Raw genomic sequence first — 20,219 nt, forward strand, 5'->3', positions numbered from 1 at the left:
TACATCTACCTAGCATTACTGCTCTCCTGAACTGAGTAACTGCACCTCTAAAATGAAGTGCAGGTTTTTTTGGTTATGGCAAAGAATTGGAAATTGAGGGAATGCCTTATCAACTGGGGAATGGCTAAACAAGTTGTGTTATCTGAATCTTATGGAGTACTATTACTCTATAAGAAACCATGAATGGTCAGAATTTTAAAGTATGGAAAGAATGACATGAACTGATGCTGAATAAAGGGAGCAGAACCAAGAGAACATTGTGCACATTAATAACATCATTGTGAGATGATCAACAATGATGGATGCAGCTCCTCTCAGCAGTTCAGAGCCAGGACAGCCCTGGGATACTTGTTAGCCACAATGTTAGCCCCATCCAAAACAGATACTATGTTCACTTTTTAAAAAGCTTCTATTTTTTTCCTTTCTATCCCTTAGTCCTAATTCCTCATATACAAAATAATATGTAAACATGTTAAAATAAAATTTTTACTGGACTGCTTACTGTTGAGGGGAAGGAAGTGAAAAGGGAGGGTATAATGTGCAACTTACAAATAAGCAAATGGATGAATGTGGAAAAACTTTCATAACATGTAACTGGAAAAAAAATAAAATAAAATGAGGTATAGCAGAAAAAAAGAGATGATAGAGCAAGATCTACCAAGGCAATAAATGAGCTTGAGCCCGGAACACTTAATTACAAAATGCAATCACAAAGGGAACAGAAATGAAAGGAATAAATGACATAGCCCACAAACCAGATAATAAAATTTCAGAATATATTGAAAGTTAATGAAGAAAAAAAATTCTGGAAAAAAATAAGCTAAAAGAGGGGGATAAACTTTAACTACCCACTTAACTGAAAGGGACAAAGAGAAAAATGATTAAATGAAAGCAATAAATGAATTAAGTTAAATCTTAAAACTAGGGAAAGAATAGGCAATCAGGAGCAGGTGTAGGAAGAATCTATAGGAATATTTGTAAGTTTAAGCAAATTAATTGCAAGAAAAGTACTGACTTAAGAAATAGGGAATAAAAAAGAAAGCTTAACTCTCACGACTTAAAATTTAAAAATATGGCAGAATGGATTTTAAAAAGTCAAAACATTTTGTAACCTTTTCTCATCATCACTTTTTTGAGGGCACAAAGAACTAAAAATAAAACTGATGCTCCTCAATGGCAAAATAAGTTGTGATATAAAAAATGGGAGCACTACTGAGCTATAAGAAATGATGAATACAGAGAAACAAGGGAAAACACATAAACAGATACAAAGTGAACAGGAACAGGCACACCATAAACAACTACACAACAGAAATGGAAAGAATAACAGAAAGTAATCAAAAGTGAATTATGCGAAATTAGAATGACCAGGTTTAGTCCCTTAGTAAAGACATTAGAAGTTGCCTTACCCAATTTCTTTCCAGCTGGAGTACTATGAATGTGGTATACTGTATATATATCAGATTTTTTCCAATATATTTGGTTAGTTTTGCTGAACTGCTTTCCCCCTATCCTTCTCAAGTTTATAAGGGGGATGGTGATCTGATAGAAGGAAGGGAAAAGAATATATTGGGAAACATATATAAACAGAAGATATTAAGAATTTATTTATTAAAAAAGAGACATTGACACAGCACTTCTACAGAAATAAGGAAATCATGAGTGATTAAGTACATAAATATTTATAACAGAAATATTGCGAATACTCACACATAAGCATAAAATGACTACAGTACTTCACATGGTTGATTTTTTTCCAATACATACATGGGAAACAAAAAAGTACTTTTCAAGACTATTCAGCTTTATTGTCAGTTATAACATGCATAGGACAGTAATTTTGTTATTGTTTATTTCCTTAAATATCCTTTGAAAGATTATGAATATGCATTAAAAAAATAGATTTACATTTCAGAAATTTTACACATTCAGGAAGCCCTCTGTAAACATAGACCTCTTCCCATATTTTTCTTGTGTTTTTTATATAACTTAATTTATGACATTATAAATTTATAAACTGAATCTGGGCCATTACATTAGCAGAAAAAAAAAAACGAAGAATGAATGCACTAAATTGCTTTCAGGCTTAAGAGCTGGATACAAAATTAGTTTTATTTAAAAGCAGACCAAAACAGTTCACTTTCTATAGATGTTGAGAGTCAGCTATATTAACATGAAGCTTTTATTTTCTTGATACTGTAAGTTATTACTTCCTGATCTCCATCTTCCCCATAGTTGAACAATTATAGAAACTATAGAACAGATTTGGCTACTACTTATCCCTACTAGCATAAGGAATTTTCCGGTGAATTCCACATGCATTTAAATAAAGTATTGAAAAAAAATTCTGCTTGTTTTAAAAACAGGAGTAGAGGGAGCAGAAGTCTTTAAAAAGCACATTTGTCACAAATTTCGTAGTAATGATTTAGAGAGAATCAGAAACATTTGCTCTTTATTTCTCTACTCTGGACTTTCTAAAAATCTCTCTTTACTGCACCACTCAGAAAGAAAACCAGGATAAAATAATATCACAAAAGTGATTTTTAAGAAGGCACAGCTTAACGATTCTTGATATTTGGCCTATTTTATTTAGTCTTTGATAATGACATGGAATCTTTTTTCTTTTTTTCTTAAAAAAAAGTTAAATTTAAACTTTAAAAGAATTTTCAAACAATGAATGAGATTTGATAATTTCTTATTTAGTAACCAAATTATTTTTCCTTAATAAGAGGGATTTTGCGTGTTGGTCACATTACTTTATTATCATAAGTACATTATTACTGAGGTCTTTGAATGATGAGTATAAATATTAAAATGCAAAACATAACTAAAATACTCAGTTTTAGATGATTCAAACAGCAACAGCTGTTTCCAAAAGTTTTATTTTTAATAAAAAAGTGATCTAAGTTCACATTATTTGATGTCAGCTAAATTGTGTTTAAAAAACTAAGTCTCTTAATTACAATAGTAGAGCCTATAAGAAATTAACACGCTCATGGACAAAACAAAATTGACAGACACAATGGATTTTAAATAAAAACTGACACATTCAAAGGATCTCTGAAATTTAGTCAACCTCTAGTCCAGTGAAAAGCAAAACTATAAAGTTATTATATATAAGTAATTCAAAATTAGAGTTTATAATGAAAATGTCAGCAAATCATAACGACTACATCAGTGTTGACAATTTCCACTACACTTTCAATTACAAACAAGTAACATTTGACAGACTTTATAAAATTAAAGCTTTCAAAGCTATAAATAAAGAATACATAAATAACAGTGTTTTATTTGTAAACCATAAGGACTGTTAAAAAAACAGTAAGTGAACTAAACAGTTATCTAATAATATCTTAGTGAGCTACTTTCCACTATGCATAAAGCTATGATTTTTAAAAATTTTACACTGTGGTAAAATTAATTCATTCCAATATGCAATCTTTAAATCTTCCAGATCTTGATGCTCATCTCATAAGTCAGCTTGTCATATTTTCAGCAGCCTAGAAAGACAAACAAGATTCATTACAATGAAACCAAAGAGAGATATTTTAAAGATAAAGATTTTGGCCATTCAAAACGATCATTTCTTAAAACTGGATTTAACAGGCTATAATGTATAATGTTAAATAATATATTTAAATTTTACTATGTAAAAAGTTTTATTTATATCCTAAGATTCATCTTTAGAGGTACATTTTCAATTTTCATCAATTTTGCCATTACTTAACCAATGCTATGAAAAGTATTCAACAGTAGAAGGAAATGAATGAGCAATTTTATTTGCCATTTTTCTAACCAATTAGGGAAATAAAAAGGTAAAAAGCAAGGATATTGGATGATCCCTATTTTAAAAAGGATGATGAGATGTAAGAAATACCACCTTACATTCAAAGTTATTCAAGCAAATCTTTAATGTGGGAGTGGGAAGAAGGGGGGGAAGACATTAAAAAAACATGCAAAATGCAAAAAAGGAAATGAAATATGCCAGGAAGTTGAAGACTGAAAAATATCAAGTAAAGGACTATTTAACATTTGACCTAAAAAATAAATAAAATCAGAGGGTATATTCTGAAGAGGAGGAAATCAGATGTTCAATTACATAATAAAGGTCAAAGGAAAAAGTAGTAACAATGGTTGGTGACTGTCTGCTTGTGGATGTGATGTTAGCTCGGGATTGGCATGATAACGAATATGTAGGAAGATTGCTTCTCTCTCCTCTCCTCTGATTCTTAAAATCTAATTTTCTTCAAAGAAAAGCTCAAGTATTACTCTTTATTTCGTGATCTTCAACTGATTGTGTTTCCCCCTGCTCTTATTATTTTGTGTGTGTGTATATATATATATATATATATATATATATATATATATATGGGTGTGTGTGTGTGCACATGTTCTTTCCTCCTATAGACTATAAGCTCTTTTGAGGGCAGAGGCAATTTCATTTTTATCTCTAAATTAACAATGCTTTACAGAATGCCTGAATGGGTGCCTGTTGATTTGACTGGGTCTTTGTCTTGATGGGTCATATTATCAAGACATTGCAAATACATTACTACTATCCAATTATGATTATTCAATTGATCACAAATGTTATTACCCGAATGTTGGAAAGCACTGCAAGCATCTTAGGCAAGAAAATTCAAAGTGCACAGGATTCTACCATAGAAGTAACATCTACCCCAAGCAGGCTAGGTTAATTTCCCTTAAAAGGTGCTAAAATGCACTTAACCCCATTGCCTTGCAAACAACAACAAAAAAAAGTGCTAAAATCACCACCAGGATTTAAGATTTAATTGGCTCAGGGGACTAATGCTTCAGTTTCTGATATAATTCCTAGCAACCTTAATTACATGAAGACTATTCTCAGGCTTGACTATTACACATAGCATGGTCAGAGAAGCTGTGGCTTGCTATGTCAATAAAGTATCTTTGCTGGGTATCTTTCCATTCTATGGCTAAGTAAATCTTTTGTCAGCTGAGGCCACAAGCATGGGTATATTGCAGTCAGCTTGTATTGACTTGAGAGCTTAAAATTAAAATATTAATGTTAAAGTTTTAATGTGAGCATTTATGCCTCAGAAATTGGCAAACCCTACAAATCAGAGCTTGATTAGTCTTTGATTGACTGTCTAGACTAAAAGTAATGAAGAAAATGTCAATAATATGTAATTTTTTGTTTGTTTTTAATTTGTGGGGAGCTGTTTGTTAAAATTTTATGGCACATCTCTGGTTAATTCTAATTCCAAGCATGAAGTACCAGAGTAGCCTGAATTATACCAAGCCTATCTTAAATACCATCTGAATTTCTGGACCATGGCTCCTGATCAGGGAAGGAATACCCTTAACAAAAAGATGGTAAGACCACAAATATTTCATTTGATTATAATTCCAAACATGAAGTAACAGGCTAGGTTGAATAATGTCAAACCTAATTCAAAATAACAGTTGGATTTCCAATAAAGACTGCAGATAATTTGACAGAATGAAATGCAAAATCAAGTAAAAACCTATTCTGTAAAAAGGTGCTTCCCTGCATTGATTATAAGTTTCCTCACCCAGGAGTTCCCTATGCTAATGATTATTTTGTTAAGTAAAGAAAAACCATTATTGATCCATACAAAAGTCTTATTAGATCTACTTAAATGGATTTTAAAAGTTATGTTTAGATACAGGCAAGAATTTTGTTAATTAGAAAATGTTTTTCTGTTCTATTTTGTTTACAAGTGACAATATAGACAGTTGGTAAGATCAGTAACCAGGATGAAAATAGGGAAAGAGACAGAAGAAAGGAAAAGAGAAATCTTTTCTTCAATTAGGAAGATGCATTAAGACAATACAGTAGAATGGAAAGAATAATAAATTGGAATCAGGTGAACCAAATCAGCAACTATGTAATCTAGAACAGGTCAACAAGGATTCACTAAGCATATATAGGTGATGCCAAGTTTCAAAGTTGGGTATATAAAGGACAAAATGAAACAATGCCTCACTTCATGAATTTTAAGAAAACTGCTGGGTCTGTTTCCCGATTAAATGATACAGAACATCCAAAGTGCTTTCTAAAACTTAAGTGCTGTATAAATGTCTTTATTGGTAACTGAAATTACTGTTGGGTCTGAAATATTTTTCCCTCATCTATAAAATGAGGGTGGGGAGTTTTTACTGTGTGCTATTTTGACTCTAAATTTCTATGTCTTTGACCTTAAAAGGGAAACCAAATGGAAAAATGACAAATTATGGGGTTTCATGCTTGCAATCATTCAGATGAACTCTATAGATTTTATTCTCATTTTTTAAACTATGATACTATGGGAAAAGATACCAGAGTCCAAAGTGTGAGGAAAGCAACTGAACTTCTCACTACTATAGGAAGGATTCCTTCATAAGAAATCAAAGTGAGGGTGGAGATGGGGAGGGAGGACAACTTCCCTTAGAAGACCCAGGAAGTTTAAGAGATTCAGGGTGAGATAGTAAACAAAGAACTTGATTTAGATGATCTTCAAAACTCTTCCAACTCTGATAATTTATAATTCTTTGAAAGGGTTGAATATATTCAGAGAGACAAATGAAAGCTTAATACTGACTGTGACTCAACCGTAGGAGAAATAATGTAATCTAGCAAAAGTAATCAACAGAAAAAGAGAACCAATTCTGCCACTTCCAATATGTAAATACAGATCTATGTAGAAGCAGTCTTGAGAATCTATATTTACAATAAAAACTGTTATTTGAATATGTATTCCTATGTATGTATGTATACATGCATGGATTACAATAACGATTAGTGAAACATGAATTTCATTTAAAAGCACTGCTGAATTCATCTTTTCTTTTTAGGTTTTTTTTTTAATTCATCTTGAAAGGCAACATTGTGTATAAAATGCTGGCCTAGGATAGGAAGACCAGAGTTAAAGTCCTAGCATTAATAAATAATAGATATTTGACTCTAGAAAGTCACTAAACCTTTTTAGGCAACCCTCTAGGATTATAGTTGCAGAAAAGATGCTGACATTTACTAGATGGAGAATTCACATCAACTAATTCTTTATGCCAATGAAATCACAGATCCAATTCCTATTACTGGATTCCCAACAGTTTTTTGCTGTCATGTATCTTCTTAATCAATTAATACAACAGTATAACCAGGAGAGAGAGAGAGAGAGAGAGAGTGAGAGATGGGGGGGGCGGAGATCCATTTCTGGACATCATAAATGGGTCCCCATACAAGTTTGAGAACTATTCATTAAAATGAAGCTGGTACTGTGGAGAACCAATCAATATAAAAGCATTTATTAAAGGTACTGTGATGGGATAAAAAGAAAGTCAAAACCAGTTTCTGCTCTTTTTACAGGATCAAGAGAGACAAGAGAGGTGTTCAGAGGTGAAGGACTGTACAGCTGCCTGGAGGATGAGCGTGGAGGGGGACATAAAGATCTCCTGCAAAAGGTGAGCTTTCAGTTGAGATATGAAGCCATGGAAACTACAAGGAAGAGGTAAGGAGGGAGAAAACTCCAGGAAGAAGGAGAGACAGCCAGTACAAAGGCACAGAACAAAAGATGGAGTATTGTCTTCAGGGACACGCAAGACCAGAATGACTAAGATGGAATTTGAGGAGCAAAAGTAAAATCTGAGAAAATTGGAATGGTAGGAAGCAGCCAAGTTACTAAGAGCTTTATATAGGAGTTTAAAATAAAAGTTTAGGTTTGAATCTGAATGAAATGGAGTAAGAGACTTGAGAGAGCTATTACAATAGTTCAGGCAAGAAGAAAGAAGTGCCTTTAAGTAGAAAGGGAGTCGTGAAAATGAAGACAATGGGGTGTATGAGAAACACCATGAAGGTAGAAACAAGAATTTGGCAATGGATTGGAGATGTTATTGTAGTGAACATAGTATCACCTTCTAATTACTTTAGGTATTAGTGCTAACCTTTTCAAACTACTTTGTAATTATTTTCTTTATGCTTCTGTGTTCTTTTTGACTCCCTCATTAGAAAGTAAACCATTTTTAAGTTCTTTATTGTTCAATGCTTTTTTTTTTATGACCCCAAGTGGGTGTTTTTGGTAAAGATATTGTTAAGAGTGGTTTGTCATTTCTTACTCCAGCTCATTTTACTTGTGAGGAAACTGATACAAACAAGGTTAAATGATTTCTCCAGGGTCACAGAACTAGGAAGTGTCTATGACCAGATTTGAACTCAAAGGAGGAAAAAAAGTCTTCCACACTGCAGGCCAGACACTCTATCCCTGTGCCACCAAGCTGCCCTTTCCTTTAAGTAGGGAATACCATTTATTGCAGTTGTAGCCACACTGCCTAGTACAGTTATCTGGCTCATAGTAGAAACTTAATTAACACTTGCTGATTGATTAGATGGTTAGTAGCGACTGATAGTAATAGGGAAGTTCAAAGTAGAAGGGTCTGGAGGAAAAAAACAAGTGCTGTTTTAGAATATTGAGTTTGACCCTAGGGAAACAGCTATGGACAAAGCTATCCCCAACAGAATCTGAATGAATACTACATTAACTTTCTAAAAATTTCTCTTACGTATTTCTTTCCTATCTCATGATTTTCTTTTTCCTTAATCCTAATTTCTCATACCAAAAATGACTTATCTGTAAACATGGCAAACACAAAAGCATATGTACAATATTCACTTGACTGTTCACACCACTAAGGGGAGGGAAGTGGGAAGGAAGAGGGGAAGGAAATTATGTAACTTAAAAATATGCATATGATATGGATGAATGCTGAAAAATTTTCATAATATGTAACTGGGAAAATAAAATATCAATTAAAAACTAAAAACATTGAGTTTGAGACATTTGAGACATATTAAGAGGTAGTAGGTACTGTGGCACTGCAGTTGAGGACAGGTCTATATAAGATCTGGGAATCAATTCTCTGAGAACATAAAGGGGAAAAAAAGATCATAAAAGATACTTAAGGGAACCCACTATTAATGTGAAGAATCATCAAGAGACTGGGAATGTGTGATTAGACAAGCAGGACAAAGCAATGTCGACTAAATTTTCAAGAGACAGAACCCACAGAGGAACCCAGTGAGGCAGTTCTCCTACTCAAGGTAACCTGGAAAAAAGCAGAAAGGCTCTGCACTCTGGAAGCAGCCCCAGGGCGCTGGGAGCCAGGGCTCCCAGCAGCTGGGGAGCTTCCTGAGCTACAGCCCTGGGAGCACCAAGCACAAATTGAGGGAAGGGGGGGCACACAGCTAGCAGCATGGCCACTGCATTCCAGATCCAGGAAACAGAAGCAGGTGGAGCTGGTAAGCAGGAGCCCCCAGGGCATGAGCCCATTGAACCTAGGGAGGGGAGTGAAAGAGAGAGACTGCAGAGCTCTGTCCTCTGCCCCTGGAACAGGACTCTGGGGCTCTGACCACATTCAGATCCTCATCACAGTCTATGCCCCGCCACAGAACAGCAGCCCCCCCCCCCACACCTCAGCCCCATGGAAGAGGGGGGCGCATATGGTCATTCACAGACCAGGAGGGAGGACAGAGCCTCACACACTGAGACCCTTGTGAGAGTGTCCCAAAAGCTCAGTAAGCACCCCCAAAACAGACTAAGGCTGGGAAAATGAGCAAGCAGAGAGAAAAAAGAGGAACACCATTGAGAAATATATTATCTATGATCCCAAGAAGGATCAATATACTCAGTCTGAAGATGAAGAAGCACAAGCTCCTGCATCTAAAGACTCCAAGAAAAACAGAAATTGGGATCAAGCTATGACAGAGCTCGAAAAAGACTCTGAAAATCAAATGAGGGAGATAGAAGAAAAACTGGGAAAAGAAAGGAGAGAGATGCAGGAAAAACATGAAAATGAAGTCAGCAGCTTAGTCTAGGGAATCCAAAAAAATGCTGAAGAAAATAGATGTTAAAAATCAGCTTAGGTCAAATGGATAAAACAGTTCAAAAAGTTATCAAGGAGAAGAATGCTTTAAAAAGCAAAATTGGCCAGATGGAAAGAGATAAGAAAGCTCTCTGAGGAAAACAAATCCTTCAGACAAAGAATAGAACTCACGGACACTGATGAATTTACGAGAAATTGGGACTCAATACTTCAAAACCAAAAAAATGAAAAATTAGAAGAAAATGTGAAACATCTCATTGAAACAACAACTGATATGGAAAACAGATTTAGGAAAGATAATTTAAAAATTATTGTAATACCTGAAAGTCATGATCAGGAAAAGAGCCTTGATATCATATTCAAAGAATTACTACAGGAAAATTGCCCTGATATCCTAGAAGCAGAGGGCAAAATAGAAATGGAGAGAATCCACTGATCCCCCCCGAGAAAGAGATCCCAAAAAACCAACCCCTAGGAATATTATAGCCAAGTTCCAGAACTCCCCAGTCAAAGAGAAAATATTACAAGCAGCCAGAAGGACACAGTTTGAATACCGTGGAGCTGCAGTCAGGATCACACAGGACTTAGCAGCAACTACATTAAAAGCTCATAGGGCTTGGAATATAAGATACTGGAAGGCAAAAGAGCTTAGAATGCAACCGAGAATCAACTACCCAGCAAAAATGAATGTCCTCTTCCAGGGGAAAAAATGGACTTTCAATGAACCAGGGGAATTTCAATTGTTCCTGTTGGAATGTCCAGAGCTGAACAGAAGGTTTGATCTTCAAATACAGGACACAGGTGAAGCATAGATAGTGGAGAAGGGGAAAATATGAGGGATTTAATGATGATGAACTGCATGTATTCCTGCATAGAAAAATGACACTGACAATACTCATATGAACCTTCTCAGTTAGGTAGAAGGAGATTTTATAAATGAAGCACAGGAGAAAGCTGAATTTGAAGATAAAATATGGTATAAAAATGGAGTCAATAGAAAAAAGGGAAATGGAATGGGAGAAAGAAAAAGGAGAGGGGGAATAGGCCAAGATATCTCAAATAATAAGATTTTTCTTTATTACAATGAGCTATTGCAATGATATGGAAGGGGGGAAGGCAAGGGGGAATGAGGGAATCTTCGCTCTCATCAGAGGTGGCTAGGAGAGGAAACAGCATATCTACTCAATGGGGTATAGACATCTGGAGTAAGAAGGGGGGGGACAGGGGGAAGGGGTGAGGATGTGCATGATGGAGGAGAGGATGGACCATGGGGGGAGAGTGGTCAGATATAACATTTTCTTTTTTACTTCTTGCAAGGGACTGGGATTGGATGGCCTGTCAGGGACCATAGGGCCAGGTGGATGCTGGGCCTAAGGGGTTGTAGGGGGGGCTTGGGGCCTCTTGGCCCTGGGATCTGTCTGCTGCGCCACTCAGCTACCCTACAGCAGAGTCAGAGTGAAAGGAGAGAGAGAAAATATAGTACATGGTAGTGGAGAAATACGAAAGGAGGGAGTTGCAATCAGCAATGGCAATGGTGGAAAAATATGGAAGTAACTTTTGTGATGGACTTACCATAAAGAATGTGATCCACCCGTGACAGAGTTGTTGTTGGAACAAAGACTGAAGCATTTTTTTATTATTATTATTTTGGGGGGGGTACAGGGCAAATGGGGCTGGGTGGCCTGCCTGGGGCCGCATAGCAGGGTGATCATTGGGTGTCTGAGGCAGGATTTGGACCCAGGTGCTCCTGGCTCAAGGGCCAATGCTCTGTCCACCACCCAGCCACCCCTATATTATTACTATTTTATTTTATTTTGGGTTTTTTTTTTCTTTTTTTGATTTTTGTAGGGCAGTGGGGTTGGGGTGGCTTGCATGTCACACGGCTGGGTGATTGTTGGGTGTATGGGGCCGGATATGGGCTCCTGGCTCCAGGGCTAGTGTTCCATCCATTGCGCCACCTGGCCATACCTAAAATTATTACTATTATTTTTTTTAATTTTAATTTTTTTCTCTCCCCTTTACTTTATCGCTCAAGCAAGTCTATATTTTTTTTTGGGGGGGAAGGGGTATTTTGTTTACTCTTAAACAAGAATATTTTATTAATGTATAAAAAAACATTTGTACAAAATGAGAATATTAAATACATATAAAAAATGAAAGTAATGTCAAGTAAACCTAAAGAACATACATGAAGAGGGTCATTAATAGTGTTAAATACTGCAGATACTTCAAGGATTAATATTTTGAAAAGATCATTAACTAAAGACCATTAGTAAGTTAAGAAAGAGTAGTTTGTTAGAGGTCAGAAACAAGATTGCAAAGGGATTGCAAAAGGGGAGGAAACAAGCATAGATGGAGTTCTCACATTCAGATAAAGAGAGCAATGGGAAGATAAAACAGTGGGAATGGTAGGATCAAGTGAGGGTTTTTTAAGTAGAGGAGACACTGACATATTCACAGTCCATCGAGGAGTCATTAAACAAGAGAGTAACTAAAAGTGGAGTAGGGATGGTGGGGCAATCTGTTGGAAAAAGATAAGAGGGAATGGGATCAGGTATGCATGCTGACCTTGACAAAAAGAAAGGTCACTTCTTCAAGAATACTAAAGAAACACTGCCTGCAAGGTTATGTAAGAATATGGTAGGCTTCTCCTATTCTCCAGGACTTGGAGAGTTCTCCTAATGTTTCTTTTTGTCGTTTTTGGGTTTTTTTAGGTTTTTGCAAGGCAGATGGCGGGGGGGTTAAGTGGCTTGCCAAGGCGACACAGCTAGGTAATTATTAAGTGTCTGAGGCCGGATTTGAACCCAGGTACTCCTGACTCCAGGGCCGGCGCCCTATCCACTCTGCCACCTTAGCCACCCCAACACCGTAACTTCTAAATATATCCTTACCTCCTAGGTAGTCAATCCTTGTAAGAAAAAAAAAGAAAGCAATTCAGCAAAATCAATACAATCATTTTATCTCTATAATATTCCAAACAAATATTACTACAAGAGAAAAAAGGTGACACTACTACACAAATTTGGTCATAATTACATAGGGTCAAGTTTTGTTGGGGCTTTTTTGGAGGCACTTTTAAGTATTGTTACATTCACTTTGTAGCCTGTTTGGTTCCACTTACTCCATTTTTCATCAGTTCATATGTCTTCTCATATTCTCTAAATTCTTCATATTTATAGATTCTTATTGTTCAATAACATTTATTTATTTAGCCATTTCCTGAACTATTCTCTTAAGGACATAGTTTTATTGTTCACATAAAGTTTTTGGAGAAAGAGTTAAAGACTCTCTTGCTTAGAAGCAAAAATTAAGTTTTCCCCCCTCACCTTTAGCGCTTCTGTGGCCTTGCGAAGTTCTTTAATGACAGAGGATAATGCTTCTGGGTTTATTCCTTGTTCACACAGACGAACACAAATAGAGAGTGTTTCCATATCCAAGCCAGTATTCAATATTCTTGAAATCTCAAGCAGAACTGAAACACATACAAAAGCTTTTTAAAAGTTAGATATCAGAATTCCAATCTGTATAGTTAACGAATAAAAGGTCTTTTAGTCTAGATAGTCTCACAAGTCTGTAATTTAATACAAGATTTTAGAATTAATACTGAAATTTAGCAATGTAATATACTTAATATTCTAACTTTCTCAAGTGCATTACTATCCATTATTTTATTTTTGAAAAATCATAAAAATCAGAGTAGCTAGGTGGCACAGTGGATAGAGTGCCGACCCTGGAGTCAGGAGTACCTGAGTTCAAATCCGGCCTCAGACACTTAATAATTACCTAGCTATGTGGCCTTGGGCAAGCCACTTAACTCCATTGCCTTGCAAAAAACCTTAAAAAAATTATTAAAAAAATAAAAAAAATCATAAAAATCCAGTGAGATAGGTAGAAAGGTGATATTATTTTCATCTGACAAATGGAGCAACAGATACTGTTAAGTATATGATTTAGGAGGCAAGTTCTCCTCTTTTAAGTCCTATGCTTAGTCAAATTAAATCAGTAAAACATAAATTCAAATGACTACTAATTCTGTACTAGGAATAATTCAAATGTTTACATCAAGCTACTTAACCACTGGGGGAAGTGAGGGTGTCTCAGTTTTCTCATTTCATTAAAACTCAAAGAGACAAAGGCACATAGACATACTCCCCCCCCCCCCCATTACCTTGCCTTCATAATATCCCTTCTAGCTTGGAAGCTACATTCTTATAATCTTATTTGAGAGATATGTATGTCTCTTCACTCAGTTAAAATCTTCTTAGGGACCCAACAATTATCATTTGCTAAAAGATGTATGTTAACATTCATGTACAATCAAAGACTATAATAGACACTGAATTTTTCCCCTCTGGTTTAACTCATAATTACTAGAATTCTTTTATACCTAAGACCATAACGTGCAGGAAGTATTTAAATATAATGAAATTTTCTTTCTCAAAAGTTTTTTACACTTTGGACTTTCTGATAGAATATGTAGTCCTACTTTATTCTGAAGTGTTGCTGGTTTTTTTAAAATTATATCTGAGTCTGGAGAAACTGGGTCCCCTTTCCCAGAGTTAAATAAACAGTCTCTGACACCTCAGACCATAAATGAACTCTTGCATTATTCCTTATATGACCTACTCATGATGAGTGATATTTAAAAGGGCTCCAGCTTTTTGTGATCTACTTTAGCACAAGATCTGCACTCTGGGACCACTTGGATCTTAAGTTCTGAACAGAATTAATTACCTACTTTGAAAATAAGCGTGAAGCAGAAAGAGAACAAATTCAAAACAATTCTAATGAGTGAACATTGCTTAAAGAGGGCTTCAGAGGTCCCCTAATCTACTCCTCCTTCCCCATTTTTGAAATGATGAAACTGAGGCCCAGAGAGATTAAGAGACTTGTCCAAGTCACATAAATAGTAAAGCAACAAAGTCAGGATTGACTTCCAGATTCTATGATTTCAAATACAGCGCTATATACTTCGTAAGGTTTTGAGGGGGAAATTGTCAGCAGTTTTATGGGGTATGTTTCCTTCAACAATTTTCTAACCTGGAAGGTTTCCTTTTAATTAGTTTCTTTGAATTACTCTTCCCTAGATTCCTCCATTGACAATGGAGGATAACAAGCTAATAGAGCACTGGGTTTGGAGTCAAGAAGATCCAAGTTCAAATCAGCTTTAGCTACCTACTAGCTGTATGACTCTAGGTAAGTCACTGAATCTGTAAAATGAGAATTCACTGGAGAAAGAAATGGCAAACCATTCCAATATTTTTGCCAAGAAAAGACGACATCTTTGTCATATAGAGGCAAACACAACTGAATGACAATGAATATTCCCCCACAAGCTCAAAAGTACCTATTAGGGAATAAAAAGATGAGTAAAACAAATGATCTCTAAGGTTCCTTCTCCAGCACTAAATAAATACAAAGTGCTTCTTGTGAGGAAGGTATTACAGATATTACAATTTCCTTTTACAAATAAGGAAAATACAACTCAAATAAGGTTTACCGTGACCAAGGTTGCATTAATAGCCATTATATGTAATTGAAGCCAAGTCTGAGGAATATTTTAATAAAAAAGCATTTATTAAGTCCTTACTATGTGCCAATACTACTAAGTGATGGGGATGCAAAGACAAGAAAGCAAGACAATTCCTGTACTCAAGGTTAATGTTTTAATGAGCAAAGGACATCTAAAACAGGAGGTGGTATCAAGGAGTACCTTGCCAGTGTTGATTCCATTACTATTTTCAGAATTAGAACTAAAAAGGGGCTGGAAAGGGACAGCTCAGAGAAGTGTGGTAGTTCTAGATGTAGGCTTGATATGGCAAAACCTCAGCAAAAAAAAAAAAAAGCCAAGGGCAGGAGTGTAGAGTGTTAAATCCCAGTGGAGGCTAACACACAGAAGTCAGGTAAGGAAGCAGTATGGTGGTGTGGGGTCCAGGCTAGAAACAGGGATGGTCACCAACCATAAGTCCAGGGTCTCAAGAAGGCTTAAGTCAAATATTATTCCCACTGTATTATACTCAAGAAGGAAGAGGTAGGGAAAAGAGAATATAGGTAGTGAAAAAACAAGAAAAAAAAAGGCAAGCAAAGCAAAGAGATATGGGGACTTCTTATCTTTTAGGTTGAATGATCAAATAAGAAGGATTTAAATATTTCTTTCTCATTAAACTTTTAACCTAGTATTTGCAAAAAGGCACAAATCTATTTGCTATAAGTTTTTTAAAGTATTAAAGTAATAAAGTTTTAATATACATACACATAAAAGATGCCTTTTCTCATCTCTAAATCACAGTTTAGAATAAAATTAAAATAAAAATGTGAAACAACTTTTCATTTTCATGTCAGTAAACAATGAAACTGCTTTAAATATAAAGGAATTTCACATAATACCTCATATTATTCACTTAACTTTATTGGTAATACATCTTTTAACCTTGAAACTGTAATTAACTGAAATATGAATTTATTTATAGGTGAAAGTGTCAGTATTATATATTACCTTCAGATTCATTAAATAAAAACAATTCTGGCAGCATTTTAATGGAATAAATCTAAAAATACAAAAGTAGATACAAATTTAACCAAAAGTTACAGCGCTTCTTGTTGTCTTATTTTAGCATCCCTGCTTTACTGATGTGCTCATACTATTAGTACTTAATGGTGACTTATGTCAAGATTTTCTACATTCTAGCCTAAGGTTATATCATTTATACTCAAACCTGCCAGGCACTATGTGAAAGCATTTACCATCTCTGGTGTTTTATAGTTTAATGGTAACATTATTTTGCTGCTAAAGTCATCTGTTTCCTCCTTATGTGATCACGTAAAGCTATCTATATTAACTTTTACTTTGAGTTCCAAATTGTTCAAAACAAACAACAATAAAAAAACTTTTCAAAGTTCGATCATGCTTATTGTACTGGTTTCAGTTACTGTATGCCAAAGCATTAGCTAGAACACTGGTAGAAGAAAATATATCTTATGTATTGATGCCATTATCAATCAATCAATAAGGATTTATTAAGCAACAACTATGTACCTGGAACAGTCCTAAGTACTGGAGATACAAAGGCAAAAAACTATACAATCTCAACAAGGGAGACAACAAATACATAGGAGTGTGTGTGCACGCGCGTGTGTGTATTAAACATAAAAGAATAGATTTAAATAAATACAAGCAGTTAAATAAAAGGAAGTTAAGAAGGGAAGGCATGAAAAGTTGAAAAGTTGAGGAATCAGGAAGTTTCCTGAAGAAGGTAGTAGCTAAGCTGCATCTGAAAGAAGGGATTTTATTTATGAGGTGGAGGTGAGGATGGCTTAATGTAGTACAATGGTATCAAACTCAAACATTACTAAAGGCAGATACTGACTTAGTCACAAGTGAACATTATCTGCTTTCTATTGGGGGTGAGGGTAGAGGTGGCAGGAGGCAGTTCTCTGGCACAGTGGATAGAGCGCCTGGCCTAGAGTGTGGAAAACTTATAGTTCTGAGTTCAATCTGGTCTCAGACACTACATGATCCTGGGCAAGTCACTTAAACCTGTTGGCTTCAGTCACTTCATCTATAAGATGAGCTGCGGTTACAAAGAGGTAAACAGGACAGAAATAATAAAAAATATTGTATTTTTGTTTATTTTATTAAATACTTGCCAATTAATTTTAATTTGTTTCTGTCTGAACTTGGGAGTTTTACTAGCCACTTTAAGTCCTTGAATTTGTACTTGAATTGACTTCTGAGGTACTGGACAGGGCTCTGGAACTGAGTCAGAAGATCTAGGTTAAAATCTTTCCTCAGACACTAGCTCTGGGATGCTAAGAATTCAAAAACTCTGCCCCTCAGTTGCTTATCTTTTAAATGAAAGAATTGAATGAGAGGTCCCTTTCAGCTCTAAAGCTATGATCTTATAAACGTCTTTCACATATGAAGACACCAATGCAAAGGGACAGAGATGGGAAATGGTCCTCTGTATGAGGAAAGAAAAAAGTTTATACTGGCTGAACTGCAAGAGAATGATGGGGAGGAATAAGGTTGGAAGAATAAGCTGACAACACGTTGTATAAGGATTTAAAAGTTAAATGAAAGTTATATAGGAGTGGGGAAGAGAGGAGAGTTAACAAGGAGACACTAGGGTTTAGAGGACTTGGTCAGACCTGGCCTTTAGAAAAATCACTTTGACAGTAATACAGAGGATGGACTGAAATAGGGAGAAATAAGGGGAGCAAACCAAATCAGAGGCCACTGAAATAATCAAGAGATGTTCTGTAAGCTCAAGTCATATGAAAAAGATGTTCTGAAGACAAAAAAACAGCAAGATTTACCAACTTGTTGGACATGTGGAATGAGTTGAGTGTCAAGTCAAAATACAAAACTGGGATACTAGGAAAATGTCTTTGAAAGAAGTAGAAAATGTGACCCTTTGCTGAAGGGTCAAGGGAGGCAGATAATTGTTTTAGATATGTTGAGTTGTTTCAAATGTCTGAAAGGCAGTTGGTAATGTTAACATAGGGGAGACTGGAAGTGGATATATTGATCTGGGAATTATGACTGGAATCATTTATCATTATTATGATTATATGGTCAGAAAGTTAAAACCATAGAAGCTGATTAGAAATTAAAAGAGATATTGTCTGACCTTGTTATCTCTTATACTTTTTGCTTCTTGCTTAAGTATATGATTTCTCTCTCATCACACTCAATTTGGATCAATGTAAAACATGGAAACAAAGTAAAGACGACAAATTGTTTTCTGTGGGGGGTGGGGTAGGGGGAGGGAAGAGTGAGGGGAAAATTGCAAAACTCAAATGAAACGTTTAATTAAAAAAAAAAGAAATTAAAGGAGGGGCCGCTAGGTGGTACAGTGGATAGAGCATCAGCCACTTAACCCCAAAACCCAGAAATTAAAAGAGAGGAGTGGTTAGGTGGTACAGTGGATAGAGCATCAGCCAATTAACCCCATTGCTTCGCAAAAACCTAAAAAGAAAAAACCCCAGAAATTAAAAGAGAGGGGTGGCTAGGTGGTACAGTGGATAGAGCATCAGCCCTGGGGTCAGGAGGACCTGAGTTCAAATCCAGCCTCAGACACTTAATAATAACCTAGCTATGTGGCCTTGGGCAAGCCACTTAACCCCATTGCTTTGCAAAAAAACCTAAAAAGAAAAAAACCCAGAAATTAAAAGAGAGGAGTGGCTAGGTGGTACAGTGGACAGAGCATCAGCCCTGGATCAGACACTTAATAATTAGCTAGCTGTGTGGCCTTGGCCAAGCCACTTAACCCCACTGCCTTACAAAAACCAAAAAAAAAAAAAAAAGAAATTAAAAGAGACTCGGGGAGAAGTGTTGGAATAGACATAGTTAAAGAAGTTTGCTATCAAAGACAATTCAGCAGAAAAGATGCACGAGAGATGGAGCTGTCATCACAAACCCTGCCGGTGACAGCAAGTCTCTCAGCACTAGCAGGAGTGATTTGCAGAGATGATGATTGAAGTATGGAGGATGAGATCACTAAGAAAAGGCAGCAAGAAAGAGGAGAGCCTTGGACTGAACCTGGATGTAGTCTTACCTGACCGAAAGAGGTCAGAAAATCAGCCTCAACTCAGGTCTTTTTTTTTAAGTTTTTGCAAGGCGCAAGGCCACCCAGCTAGGTGATTATTAATTTTGATTTGAACCCAGGTCCTCCCGACTCCAGGGCCGGTGCTCGGTGCACTGCGCCACCCAGCCGCCTCCAAACAGCTCATCTTGAAGGAGGGGAACAATTCGGGGCCCCCCAAAACAACCCCGCCGCCGGGCCGCGAGAGCGCGGGCGGGCGCATTCCCGGCCCGGCCATTCGCCCGCCTTGGGCGGCGCGCTCGCTCCCTCCTTCCCGCCGGCCAGGGTCGCAGCGCCCGCCCGGCCTCCGTGCGTACGTGGAGGCGGCTCCGCGGCCTCCAGCCCGGCCAGGGAGGACGGGCCCTCGGGGCGCCCGGCGCGGCCCGCTCCGTGCGAGCCGAGGCCTGTCGGCGGCGCCGGGCTCGGCCGGCCCGGGCAAGGAGGGCTGATTCTCGAGCTTCCAACGGAACCGCCGCCTTCCGGGGCGGGGGGCGAACCTGCCTACGCCCTGGAGAGGGGAGGAAGGCTCGGCCACGGGGACTCACCGTCCATGGTCTCCCTCACCGCGTTCAGGTTGGCCGCCGCGGCCGACGCCGCCCCGGCACCGGTATTACTGCCCGCCATGGCGACTCCCCGCCCAAGGCTGGGGGTGGGGAAGCGGGAGAACGGTTTGACCCGGAACTGGAGGGCGGGTCCTGCTCTGCGGACCAATCGGACCGCACGTCGCGTGCTCACGCCGGAGAGAGACCCCGCCCCCTCGCGCAGCGTTCCGGC

The 20,219-nt window shown here is 37.2% G+C and overlaps 1 protein-coding gene across 1 annotated transcript; it reads right to left on the reverse strand.

The window, feature by feature from the left end:
- Nucleotides 1-1,785: 1,785 nt before the first annotated feature.
- Nucleotides 1,786-20,106, reverse strand: MZT1 (mitotic spindle organizing protein 1). Its single transcript, XM_074191796.1, has 3 exons — nt 19,991-20,106; nt 13,188-13,333; nt 1,786-3,500 (listed from the first exon to the last, which is right to left on the reverse strand). Exons 1-3 carry the CDS (start codon nt 20,067-20,069, stop codon nt 3,477-3,479), a joined length of 249 nt encoding a protein of 82 aa, XP_074047897.1. The 5' UTR covers nt 20,070-20,106; the 3' UTR covers nt 1,786-3,476.
- Nucleotides 20,107-20,219: the final 113 nt, after the last annotated feature.

Source organism: Macrotis lagotis, chromosome 6 (assembly GCF_037893015.1).
Source record: "Macrotis lagotis isolate mMagLag1 chromosome 6, bilby.v1.9.chrom.fasta, whole genome shotgun sequence".
Taxonomy (NCBI): domain Eukaryota; kingdom Metazoa; phylum Chordata; class Mammalia; order Peramelemorphia; family Peramelidae; genus Macrotis; species Macrotis lagotis.